The sequence below is a fragment of the Lygodium microphyllum genome, chromosome 6 (assembly GCF_053477565.2).
Source record: "Lygodium microphyllum isolate KBCC chromosome 6, Lygodium_microphyllum_v1.1.10, whole genome shotgun sequence".
Taxonomy (NCBI): Eukaryota; Viridiplantae; Streptophyta; class Polypodiopsida; order Schizaeales; family Lygodiaceae; genus Lygodium; species Lygodium microphyllum.
In genome coordinates this window covers 20,925,191-20,938,897 of record NC_141140.1, presented here as the reverse complement: position 1 = coordinate 20,938,897, position 13,707 = coordinate 20,925,191, and the positions used below count along the sequence as shown (strand labels likewise).

The 13,707-nt window shown below is 42.3% G+C and overlaps 1 protein-coding gene across 1 annotated transcript; it reads left to right on the top strand.

Annotated features, from left to right (window-relative positions):
• The first annotated feature begins 6,656 nt into the window (after positions 1–6,656).
• Positions 6,657–9,096, top strand: LOC148034363 (7-deoxyloganetin glucosyltransferase-like). The gene is made up of 2 exons (XM_087679308.1): positions 6,657–7,451; positions 7,582–9,096. Exons 1-2 carry the CDS (start codon positions 6,836–6,838, stop codon positions 8,568–8,570), a joined length of 1,605 nt encoding a protein of 534 aa, XP_087535434.1. The 5' UTR covers positions 6,657–6,835; the 3' UTR covers positions 8,571–9,096.
• The last annotated feature ends 4,611 nt before the right edge of the window (positions 9,097–13,707 follow it).

The following is a 13,707-nucleotide window of genomic DNA, read 5'->3' as shown; positions in this document are numbered from 1 at the left end:
AATACTATTTATTTAAAAAAAAACAATGAAGTCTGTATGCAAGGTACCTGAATAACTCAGTCACACTCGTATCGCTCCAACCGTATTTTGCTTGCACACTTAAGAGTGCAAGCAATGTCTTCAACCGAGATACTCGGCACCCATTATATAATGGTATGGATGCTTCCTCTCTAAGCGGGTCAGATGTCTCAACATCCATGGGAATCAATGCATCGATCATTGCCTCCATCTCAGGCTCCAAGATTGTAGGCAAGTCGGGAAGGTTGTCTGTCTCCTCTGGCATTGACGGTATAGATGGGCCTTGTGAGTGGTCGATTGGCTCTTGCAATCCATCCATCGCATGTCCACGAACTCTTCTAATTGGCCGCAAAGGGTGCACTCCCCCTTGGGTCGAGACATCACCCCCCTGGATACAAAATTTGCCAACAAGACCCAATCTTATTGTGTATGGTTTTCAATTAGCTTGAGAGTACAATGCATGAAAAATGCTAACTTCAAATTACCGTTTGCTGAAAATCTGCAATCGCCTGATCAATGATCTCAGATTGAAACTCGCCAAATCGTCGTACGTGTTCTATAGACAATCGGCGTTTTCGTCTAATTGCCAACTTGCATTGAGAGCAAGGACATGGGACACGCTGATTAAGATACGACTCGCGGTCTTGAACAATAGGACCTTCTTCGTTTGCCATCTTATCTACATTACAACAAACGAGGCTTAAATGGATAGCTTTATGGAGATGTACGTCAAGTTGCAAGTTGACCATAAACCTTGCATTGTATATAGTAGTTGAGAGATTTTCCGATGTTATATCTCGGCCTTGTATCATGCTCAACGATTTGTTTGTCCCGGTAGATAATTTTTTGTTATATCTCGGCTTTGAGTATAAGTAATCCATTTTAAAATTAATGCGCGCCATCTATGAAATTTTATAACTATAGTAATAAAATTTATTTCAATCAATTCTACTCATAGTCATAAGACCTGAGAGAAATTATCCTATACTCAATTTAAGGGTTTCTTCTTCTATAACAATAATTTTGGGTTCATTTTGATGAAGTACGTGGCCGTATGCAAAGAACATTGCATACCATTATCAATACGTATATTATCTTAAATTTCCTTCCCTTCCCTCTCCCTCTCTTTCTCTCCCTCTCCCTCTCTTCCTCTCTTTCTCTCACCCTCTCCCTCTCCCTCTCGTTCTCTTTCTCTCCCTCTCTCATTTCCTCCCTCCCCCTCCCTCTCCCTCTCCCTCCCTCTTTCTCCCTCTCCCTCTCCCTCGCTCCCTCTCCCTCCCCCTCCCTCTTTCTCTCCCTCTCTCATTTCCTTCCCCTCCCCCTCCCTCTCCCTCTCCCTCTCCCTCTCCCTCTCCCTCTCTTTCTCTTTTTCTCCCTCTCCATCTCTATCTCTCTTTCTCTCTCATTTCCTAAACAAGCAAAAAATAAAGTGATTTAAACATCCTCCAAGCAAAAGGGAGAGGGAGAGATACAATGCACTCTCCCTCTCTTTCTCTTTCTATCCCTCTCTCATTTCCTTCCCCTTCCTCTCCCTCTCACTCTCTTTCTCTCTCATTTCCTCTCCTAAACAAGCAAAAAATAAAGTGATTCAAACATTAAACAAGCAAAAGGGAGAGGGAGGGAGAGAGAGAATGCACTCTCCCTCCTTCTCCCTCTCTTTCTCTTTCTCTCCCTCTCCTATTTCCTCCCCCTCCCTCTCCCTCTCCCTCTATTTCTCTTTCTCTTTCTTTCTCTTTCTCTTTCTTTCCCTCTCCCTCTCTTTCTCTCTTACTCTCTCGTTTCCTCTCCTAAACAAGCAAAAAAGAAAGTAATTTAAACATTAAACAAGCAAAAGGGGGAGAGAGAGAGAGAGAGAATGCACTCTCCCTCTCTTTCTCTCCCTCTCCCTCTCCCTCTCCCTCTCCCTCTCTTTCTCTCCCTCTCTCTCCCTCTCCCTCTCCTTCTCTTTCATTTCCTCTCCTAAACAAACAAAAGAGAACGATTTAAACCTTCAACAAGTAAAAGAAAGAGAGAGGGAGACTCACCAATGAGATATGGCGAGCGTGGGCGGCTTCTCTTTGCAACGAGGGCTCCTCCTCTCCTTCGCGAACAACGACGGTGGCGGTGGCGGCGGCGGCGGCGGCAGCAAGTCTCTTCCTCCTCTTCTCTCACAAAGCCTTGGCTCTCTCCCTCGCTCTCGCTCTCAAAAGGCGAACAAAAGAAAATGAAAACGGCGCTCTGGTTTCGGCCGCGCTTTTTTTCCCTGCGGCGTCACTATAGCGACGCCGATATCCGCCGTCGCTAATCGGCGTCGCTATTGCCCCATTCCCTTGTAGTGATATTTAGGTATAGCTTTGACAAAGAGAATGGATAACAACAAAATACTAGGAGGAAAAATTTAAGCAAAAGAGGATTATGCTAGAAACTAGTGTTAAGGTTAAAGGTCCTTTATCAACAACAAGGTAAAGATTAGATTTAGGGTTAAGGCTAGGAATAGACATAAGGTTCCTTGATTTTAGGGCTAAGGTTAGGAGCAAACATAGCCTTTAAATTTAGGACTTACTTAAATTGGTATATTTACTTTATGAGAAGAGGCATCCATCCCATCATTGGTTTGGTGCAACCTTAACATAGAAAAATATTAGATATTTTATTGGAGATATTATATAACTTGACTCCTAATTTTGGAAATCAGAGTTAGTAACTAAATATACTCCATGTATTCTTTATCAAATTTATTTCCTACAGTTAATAGTGCAACTAAGGCTCTTTTTTAATGTTATTTGGTGTCCATTATAAAAGGCAATGAGTAGGGTTGCCTAAAGTATAATGCACCTTTAGTATCCATATAAAATGTCTTTATGTGTTGAAGTTCTTGAGAAATAGCTTTTCCATAACTTCCTTATGTTTATAAAATTATGAGTCCATGAGAAAGGTTTAGTTAGATAAATGATTTTGTACCAAAGTGCTCAACCTATTGAAGGGAACAATATATGTAATAATCGTGAGCTGTGAAAAATTTTGAAAGAAATCACAATTCATACTAGAATGCTGAGGAATTATGAAGATATGAACTACAAATGACTATTCTTTTAGGGTGCATGATATTAGCAATGTTTAATCTTATCCATAGAAACTATAAAATTGCCAAAGTTTAAGCTAGTTTTAAAAACCATACTATTAGTAAGTATAGTAAAATTAAAATTTCCATAAAATTAGATCCTCTTGTAAAATAACCATGTTGATTTTGTACCATTTCTCAAGAATAAGCTAATTTGTTCTGATTTTTGAAGGAATCTTAGAGAATCTTGTTCAGAGAAACATAATGAAAGCTATATACAAAGTGATATAAGTAGAATCCCTATGCCATTCTTTCAATAGTCTAGCAAACTCTACAATGGAACTAGCTAGAACTCCTGCTGCTTCCAATGTACTAGTCTCCCTTGCAGTATCATGTAAGCTCTCCTTGACGCTTACTACATCCATCCTTTGCTAGCTCCATGCCTTGAAGGATATCATTACAACCTCGAGACTAACAGCATTGACCTCAGATACTCTCTTCCACTCTTTCTTGGGGACCCCAGACTCTAATATATTCTAGGAGTTGTTCCTAGCATTGGGATCCATATCTCAGAAGGGCTCTGAAGATTTTGGAATTCCTTATATGAAAAACAAAAGAGTTAGAATGTTACTTAAAAAGAAACTCTTGGAACTTTGTCATAATGCAAGCATTGAAATTAAAAACTCAAAACCTAGAGGATCATCAAAATCGATGACATCCATAAAGGGATCCAAGTGCTCCATGAAATCAAATAAATGGCACTCAAAGTTTAGATCGCTAAAATTCTCGTTCTTTCATTCATCCTCCTCCATCATACATTGCCTATTTTTGCCACTGGGAATGTGGCAATCTCAATCATGTATTTTCTAAAAGCAGCCCATAGTTGAGGGACCACTTCAATGACACGTGGTCCCTTGTCACCACACTAAACCCTTCTCTCGGTATCTCCATCGCACATCGTGCGAGTTTCCACTTTTAGATCCAACTCCCTTGCAAATGCATCCACAAATGCATGCACAAGACATGTAGCATGAAAATCCCTAATGAACCTTATGTTATTGCAGGAGGGATTAATAACATTCTCATCATTTGGGGCCGCAACAAGGATCAAAGCTACATTGCTAGATCTTGGCCTTCTTGCACTAGGTGTAGAGGCTATCGTAGCAACATTTGTAGAGTTAGAGTGCAAAGATGGCCTAGGTGATGGTGAAGGGGTTCCTCATGTACCATGTGAAGAACTAGCCATAGAGGGGGCCTAAATAGAGGAGACCATGACATTATGGCTATGCAAAGAGAAAGGAGTGGGGAGCAAGAGGAATAACGTGATCCATTGAAGGGGAGGAAGAATCGTGCTCATTTCTTTGGAAAACTAAGGGTCCAAGAAACTGAATAGGTCATGGTCAAAGAAGCAAAGGACACGATGGATGAATGAAAGGTGAAGAGACTCAAAAGTATAGGCTCAAATGCACTACTTGGAGAGGTTTATCTGACCCTCCACTGAGTCAATGGAGGCAAGAACACTATTGGCTGCATTGTAGGCCGAAAATAGGTGGAAGAATGGACAAGGAAGACCTAAAAAGGCTGAAGTTTAGCAAGGACTTCTCGAATTCTCTAAATGCCTCATCAAGGTCTTGGCTCAAAGGAACTATGTCCACACTATCGTGCTGAGGTGAGAGGGAATCTACATGATCTGCCTCAAAGGTAGGATGTAGCACAAGAGGATGTGAGGCTTTGAAACCTCGTGGTGGTCTTTAGGATAGGAGAACAGTAGAGGGAACCGAAATGCCATATCCGATGGTGGGATTAAATGGCCTAAACATTAGCAAATGATGTGGTTTTTCTTGGCTTGAAGAAGATCCATTGGAGAGCAACACAGCGGAATAAATAAGTAGCCACAGCTTGCTTCTTGGACATGTTTTCAATGGAATGAAATTAAGGAAAAAGCAAATTTTGAGTATTGAATGTATCTTCATATTTAGCCTTTCACACCACGTACCCTAAACTTGGCCACTAAACACACGGGATTTGAATGAAATTGTTTAGTCGCCCATATCACTGCAGTCAGCATTAATTATGAACCTTATGATAAAAGCGCAAGATCAGCAGCGTATGTCGGATGGCAAGTTCAGCAATTTCACGAACATGTTGTAATGAGTGGCTGGATCTCGATGCACGCAAGCATCGTATTGGGAGATTATAAGCGCTCTCGATATGCAAACGCAGTAGCGTTTTTACAAACTAGGCGTTCATATAAATAGATCAATGTTACGTACGCGACGATAACGATATGTTAAAAACCGGAATGCGTTGGAAACACGATCGCAGAGCAACGATACAATTTGATGATAAATATGTTTTCTGTAGAATTTGGATTCATAAGGAACATTCGAGTGAATAAAGAAAACCCACTTCGCATACAGAGAACGTTTCTAAAGGTCTTTAAATATGCGGTGGACAAGGTCAGTCTGATCAGCTTTGTAGATATATAATTGCAATTGAATTACAAAGAATTGTGCTTGCATGTTACAAAGTTACGTAAAATGTTTTAACAGAACCAATCTTAAACTTGCAGTTATAATGCAGAAATGCATAGGCATCTGTGGTTGCCCGTCCATACAGCATTGCGATTCAGCCAACATCGACTGCCCATAATGGAGTGCGTCTCATATTGCATTCACAGAATGAAGTAGATGCATGCAGAACGGTCATGTTTTTATCTGGCACAATTTTATTTTATCATGCCAGCAAAAGGCATTGATACTAGTGGGGCCTATTGCGTTCAGAAATTATGCAAAACACCAAAATGTATTGCAATCATACCGTGAACAACATATTGATGTACTAACAGTGCGGAAGCACTTCATGCTGAGGTGTTTATGGAAGGTCGGTAGTTTAATGCACAGCTATTGAGTGGACATTTAACATTGTTGGAGAAATATCGTCCATTAGTCATGTTTTAATCTGTTCATGTCAAGAGGATGCATTGACACTTGACAGACCTGAATTTGCATGCAGATATTGACATGCAGAACAGTATATTTTATTGCAGGAACAACACATGCAGACTAGATATTGAACTACATAATATTGTCTACAAGCACATAATGCATGCATGCATGCACGAGTATGGAGCTCACACGCACTTGAAAGCACATCACATTTTGCCCGCCTATTTTCCGACTGCGGAGAGAGAATTCATGGATCAAACGAGTAGGAGGGAGAGCCATCGACACGAATGTACTTGGGCAGATTTGCGCAGAAGGATGTCAGAACCGTTCGTCAAAAGCGGAGCGCGTCCTGATCACTGCCTCAGCTATGATGCAGCCTGCAGGATCCAAACGTCGATGACGAAGCAGCTTGTACAATGCTTACAAGTTACAAGTTACTCGCTCGCTCTCTCTCTCTCTCTCTCTCTCTCTCTCTCTCTCTCTCGCTTCTGTGGTTCTCTCTCTTTTCCGGAAGCGGGGCTCGAGCCGCACGTCCTCGATAGACCTAAAAGGCAAGCGCCAACTTGACTGGCACGTGGCGGTCAAGTTTGGAATAGTTGCTCTAATTCTAAACGCTTGCTCGAGTGCCGTCATCAATGGGCACAAAGCCCACACTCCAAAGCACCAGACGACGACTTTGCCTTTGCGTCGATGCATCCGTCTGAAACTTGTCTTCATAGTTGACCCGCAAGGGCACGGGGAGCCGGGAGGTTGAAGGGATAATATATAGATAGGATAGGAAGGCGTATCATATTTGGCAGCAGCAGCTGCGAGTAGTGATCATAGTACTATGGCTACTGGTAGTTCTGATGATGCGGAGAGGGAGATGGGGATGATGACGAAGGTGAATAAGCCTCATGCGGTGGTTATCCCGTTTCCGATGCAAGGCCACATCAATCCGGTGATGCAGCTGTCGAAGCTGCTGGCGGCAGAGTATGGCTTCCGGATCACGTTTGTGTGCACGGAGCACGTGGTGAACAGGATGTTGCAGGCGCAGCAGCAGCAGAAGGAGGCGCGCCATGGATCGCATATTCATGAGGGGGAGGAGGATCAGGGGGTTGCCCATTACCTAGGCCTCGACATCCGCCTCATGGGCGTCCCCGACGGCCTCCCGGCCGCCCACCCTCGCAACCCCAACTTGCCTGACTTCCCGCAGCTCCTCCTCCCCAACTTCCAGCAGGCCGTCCAGACCCTCGCCTTCCCGAAGCTCATGGCCGACCACAGGGCCGCTGACACGTGTAACAACCCGGTGATCATCTCCGACTCCTTCCTGGTCTGGACTCAATCCATGGCCGACGCGTGGCGCGTCCCTCGCGTCGCCTTCTGGACCAACTCCTTGGCCGCGTTCGCTCTCAGCTTCCACCTCCCGCAGCTCATGGCGACTCTGAATCCTTTCAAAGCAGAAGGTAAGCTCATGATTTTGCCACTTCTTATCGTATGCATGGTATTAAGTTGATATTTCCCGCGATGTTCAATCACGACTAATTAGGCTTGTGTGACTGTTTGCTGTTGCTCTGCGTGTGTGTGTCTCTGCAGTCTACAGTGCCGAGGCCTCCTCCCGCAGCCCCCTGTGCAACGCCATACCGGGCATTCCCAACATCCCCTTCTGTGCTTTGCCTTTCAAAACGCTATTCGGAGAGGACAGCGAGCAATGGCTGCAGTCACACTTGCTGGAGCAGTTCGAGTGCTTGGAGAGGGCGCTGTGCGTGGTGGTGAACACGTCCGAGGGGCTAGAAGGGGAGGTATGGGATCGCATGAAGGGCAAGGAGGTGAGCATATACGCGCTGGGCCCGCTGATACCGTCGGCATATATGAGGCGGAACAGCGATGGCGATAACTTTAATAGCGACGAGGGCGACAAGATTAGTGACAGTGTTGCAGTGACGGCATCATCAGCGGAAGGGTATTCGGTGGGGGCAAATCTGATGTGCGACGCAGAGGAGGAGTGCATGCAATGGCTCGACAAGCAGGAGGATGGATCTGTGCTGTACATAGCGATGGGGAGCATCACGAGCCTGACGGAGGAGGAGGTGCGGGAGGTGAGGGCGGCGCTGGAGGGGTGCGGGCAGCCGTTCCTGTGGGCGGCGGGGCCGGATGGGGGCAGCGGCGCCTCTCTGGCGGCGGAGGGGGAGGGGCTGGTGGGGAAGGTGGTCCGTTGGGCGCCGCAGCTGCGGGTTCTGGCGCACCGCGCGGTGGGAGGCTTCCTGAGCCACTGCGGCTGGAATTCCACGCTGGAGAGCGCGGCTATGGGCGTCCCGGTCCTGGCGTGGCCGCGCATGATGGACCAGGTCACCAACACCTGGTTCCTGGTGGAGCGTTGGCAGGCGGGCCTCCGCCTGCCCGCCATGGAGAGCAAGGCCGTCGAGGCGGGCGTCCGCGCGCTGATGCGCAGTCCCCTCCCCCGCTCCCGCGCCTCCCAGCTCGGCCTCGCCATCGCCGCCGCCTTCTCCTCCTCTCGCCCCCGCCAGCTGCACGCCTTCGCCCACCGCATCCTTTCTCACCTTCCCCTGTCCCATGATCCTTAGGCTTTCCTTCAACAAGCGGCGTAAGTCTCCATGTCCCTACCAATAGGCTGATGTGTTTGATACCAGTATAATCGAGCCATCCTACCTAATCTTCATTGTTGACCGCATGCACTTCACATGATCATGCATTCAGGCATCGCCTTCTTTGTTACAAGAACCTTTGTGAAACTTTTAGGCAACTATCCTCTATCCCAAGCAAATCACTCCTTAGAAGAACTATGTATGCCATATTAAGCCCCTATACAAGATTCCATTCTATATTCTTAGAGGCAACTATTATATCATGACTTAGAGAAGATCTCCCTTTTATTAAAGAGCTATACCCAGCCAAAATTTCGTGGTGCATTATTACACATCTTGAGGAACTATGCCATGCAATAAACATGTGTTTTTTAGCAAGTTCAAAAAACATTTACTTTTGCACATAAAACCTAAAAGCTAGGCTTTCACACAACTTATTGACAAACATCATGTCAAACAAAAAAGAGTGTGAAGCATTCAAGATTATGTGGCTCCCTTGAGATATGCATTCTTTACTTATTATTGGTAACTTTTGTAGTTGTTATCATCATCATGTTGCTTGAGTTATTATTATTCTTGGTATTCTTATTGTTATTTGTTAAGAATGTAATCAACCATTCTAATCATCCTTGTTCGATATTTACATGTGTGTGTGTGTGTGTGTGTGTGTGTGTGTGTGTAAACGCACATTAGAGTGTGTGCTTGTGGAGCTCAAGGATCTTGGGCGCACAAATGAGAAACCTTCGATATCACATGCATTCAAGGGGTATTATAAAAGCACCTCTACTTATATGTTATGAGGTAACAATACAACCCCTCTTTGTTAAGAAACTTATTTAGAATTTTTCAAAGTGCAATAGAACCCCCTTTGTAAGTGTAAACTTGTAAAGTTGCCCATATTTGTCAAATAGAATACCCCTTTTGCTAAACTCATGTGACACTTACATTTTTTTGGAGATGCATCCCTCAAATCAAGGATACAGCCACAACACCTCAAAATGATTCCCAATATCAATCAATACCTAAGGCTTAGCTCCAAATAGCACTAGATTTCTAACAAGCTACATAGATTCTATCAATGTAACTGTAATAATCTACCATGTAGCTAGAAAATCAATCAACATTCACCCCTTGAATCCCCATGGAGCTTGTCTCCAAGTTATATTATCATGAAGAGCATCAACCACTTTTGGATTTGAGTCCCCTTTGACATGGAATTTTCTTAATAACTGTGCATTACCAAAATAGGTGAAACACATCTGCATCCCCTCACTTATACAAAGAATGGAACTTGGCAACATCCTTCCATTCGTTATTTTGTCCCTTATGAGAAGCTTCAACATCACAAATCTCCAAAATAGCAAATTCAACCTACTTGAAGATGAAATCATCTAAGATCTGAGGGCTAACTTTTTGCATTTAGAAACTGCATACATATTTCATAGCTTAATCAATTTATCATTTGCTTTCTAAAACCAACACAATTTAAGCCTCTTTAATTCTTCTGATTTTAACCAAGTAGATCCTTTGAAAGATGGATGGTGAGGCCAAAATTTTATGTGCTACTCTTGTAAAAAGCAACCTCTAAAGGCTTGAGAAAGGTGATCGTGCCACTTTCAACCTCATATGTATTGGAGCCAAGCATTCATGCTAGTACCATGTTTGCATATCTCCCTATTTTACCCATGTTGTTGACAATATACATGAATGAATCAATGGAAGCTTCACACAAACCTATAAGGTGGTATGTGGGTCCAATTAAGTTGGAACATTGAAGCAAATGTTTTGATGATTGGATGGTTCGTGCAACTTTGTATGTTAGCATGTGTATCCAGTTAAGTTGAAATTTCAAAGAAAAAATGTAGTAATGGCCTAAATAACACTTTTGATGTTGGATTTTGATTTTAAAGCTCTAACATTGAGAACATTACACTTTGACCAAATTAATGGAGAAAAGAAAATGTATTCACTTGCTATCACATGGTGACCTCGAATCAATTGTGATGACTAATAAAGTGTCTTATCACAGTGTACATAAAAACAATGTGGTTTTAGTAAAGTAAGACATTTTATTGATCCCACTTCCCCAAGCTACCATTAATGTATACATTTATAACACTTGGATGAACTTTTAGGCCACATTGGAAAGGACATTGGTATAATAAAAAGAAGGCACATATATTTCGATAATATGTATTTCACTTATACATGTTTAGTCACGAAATATGCATGATGTTCCAACATGACTTAGACTAAAAATGAGATGCATCTTGAATTTTTAAAGCTAGAACAACATGTGAAAAGTGTAAACAAGCCAACTCCTTTGCCTAGAATCTAAAGAGAGAGACAAAAAAAAGTGTATGAAATAGCTTCATGGAAGACCAAAGGGATTTCCAACTAGTGGTATACATACCCATTATCCCATTGAGTTATGCATCAAAGATATGTGCTCTTTTGATATGAAATTTATCCACATCTTACTCATTTAATTTAGACACAAAAATGCAATAAAGGTAAGAACTGTGTACACTAACATAATCCTTAGGTCAAAATGTCTAGTAATAGAGGGGAGGGATTGGCAAGTGCATAGCATACCTCATGTTTGAAGGTGCAAGTACTAGATGATGCCTAAAGTTACCATATGCAAAAAGAGTTTTTTTAGAAATAATAATCCTACATCATTGGAAAGAACTCATACAAAACTATGCAACTTTGTATTCCTCTTTGATACTATTTTTTCTCTGTCAATCCATTGCATGAATAGTAAAGCTACTCATAGTAGAAGCACAACATATAAGCTTATGTACTGTTGATTGTATTATATTCTACTCAATATAATTACAAAAAAGGAATTAACATTAATACTATGAGCATGTAATCCATGAAAATGAGAAAAAAACGATTTGTAGACGAGGCAAGTATCACAAGCATGATATTATGAACCTACACTTCATGAAAATGAGAAAACAATTGTATGTGGACAAGGCAAAGGAGAAGAGGATAAGAAGCATGAACTATCTAAGTGCACACACAAAATGAGCTCTCTTTCATTTTGGAACTTTTTATGTATATGGTTACTTTTATGTGGATGACCTTAAACCTTTGGTCCCTCTCTTATCCTCTTAAAATTCTTAGCTTTTAACCTAGGCCTTCACACCTTACCAATAGAATATTACACAGCGTGCATGGGATTTTCTATTTAGCCTATGGTATTAGATAATAAATATGGTTCTTAGGGGATGATTAAGTTTATATGAGGCTATATAGGATTTACGGGAGAGCAATTCTAATACCAAAATTTTACAATAAGTATCCTCCGCATGCTACGTATTTTGAAACTTTGATTTCCAAATGCTACGTGACAATTACGATCCTCAAAATGTGACTACAGATACAATTCCAACTAGCACATGAAACTTACATAATTTCCAAAAATGTATCAATACTTTTTAGGCTCCTGCCTTAGTACCTTCTCACTATTTATAAGTGCTTGTCTTCACCTAACTATTTTTTGTCATTTTCATTTTCAGTAATTATTTTTTTTAATAATTACTACTCATCTAAACTTTTTTTCTTGCTCTTTAATTTCCTCCTTAATTTTATTTCACTTTTTCAACTTGTGCTTAAAATTTCCATTTTTTAGTAACCACTATTTTTAGCACCTATTAGAAGTGGTTAATATTTGCCCCCTCCTACATGAATCCTCAATACTCTCCTTTGAAGGTAGTATGCACCATAGGCATGGAAATATAGGATTTGAGTAGGAAGTTGGATGGAGAAGTAGGACTTGTGGTTGGGTAATGTGGCCTCCATCCTGGAAAGGGTTAACTCTTCCATCATGGATCCTAGAAGAGGCTAACATTACCCCCTCCTAGCCGAGTGCCAGTCCCATGGCTCTCTAAGGTCCGATGGGATCCATTTACATTGGGTGTTGGTTTGGAGGTATAGGGAGTACCAATAGTATCCTTATGCTTTAGGCTAGTGCGTGTGGCGGGAATGGAATTAGCTTCGGATTTAGCCTTTGGGTATAGACTTGCTATCAAGGTAGAAGAGGGAAGGATCAAGATGATATGGGCCATCGATGTTGTTGGTTTCCTCGAACTACTCTTCAAACTATGTTCTCACCATAGAAGGGTGTATGCACTACCTGGGGGGGGTGTCTATCTGACTGTGCTATGACTTTTGAGAAGAAAAGAAATTAAGGAAATATTAAAGCTTATTTCAAGTCTAAGTCATGCTAGCTGAAAGCATGTATAGGTGGCTTGGAAAGTGATATCTAACCAACATTCTCAAGATGTCCTACCCTTGACGTGTCCCCCCATGTGCCCTAAGCTAAGTGAAGTGGCGAAGTGCTAGGGGTTATGGCCCCTAGGTGCTATGACTGTGTCATCCTCAATCTTTTTTTTTCTCCTTTTTTTTGGAAAGCATTGTGTACAAGTAAATGAGGAGGACTTCATTGGGGCCCTCTGTGATCCCTGGTGGTGATCGAGGTAGAGACCACAATGATCTTTCTAGGCATGCTTTGCTAATCATATAGGTCTTTAGTGCAAATCTTGTCACCAAGGGTGTTGTTGGGAGAAAATATTGGCTACAACTGGTGAGTTGGCTAACGTTCGTATCTTCCAGTAGCTCAAAATAGTATGCGACAACAGTGTAGCACGAGAAGGTGTAATTTCATCAGGGCCTACCTATCTATTCTTGCATTCATATCGAAGAACAACAAGTGGAGACCCTCCTCTTCTGTTGTCTTCTTCTCATTGAGCAGTTGAAGAAGAAATCTTAAATAATTGTGTGTCATAATGAAGGCAAGGTCTTGTAATGAAGAGAAATCTTCTATGAATGTTTTGAAGGAAGGGATCAAGTCCTTCTCTCAAACCTTGAGGTTGTCTTCTAGCCTTTCTGCATTAACATTGTATATCAAAGGGAAGTCATGCTTGTCATGCCTTGCAGGGTTGTAGTCAACTCCATGTTGCCTAGGGTGAGGCATGTAAGTGGGGTTCCCTCTTTTAGATGGTAGTGAGCTACAAAAGGCCATCCATGCTCACATGTTGTCATTCAAGATGTTCCTTCTCTAGGCAGGCTGAGACTTATACCCTTTTACAGACCCTGGTACATC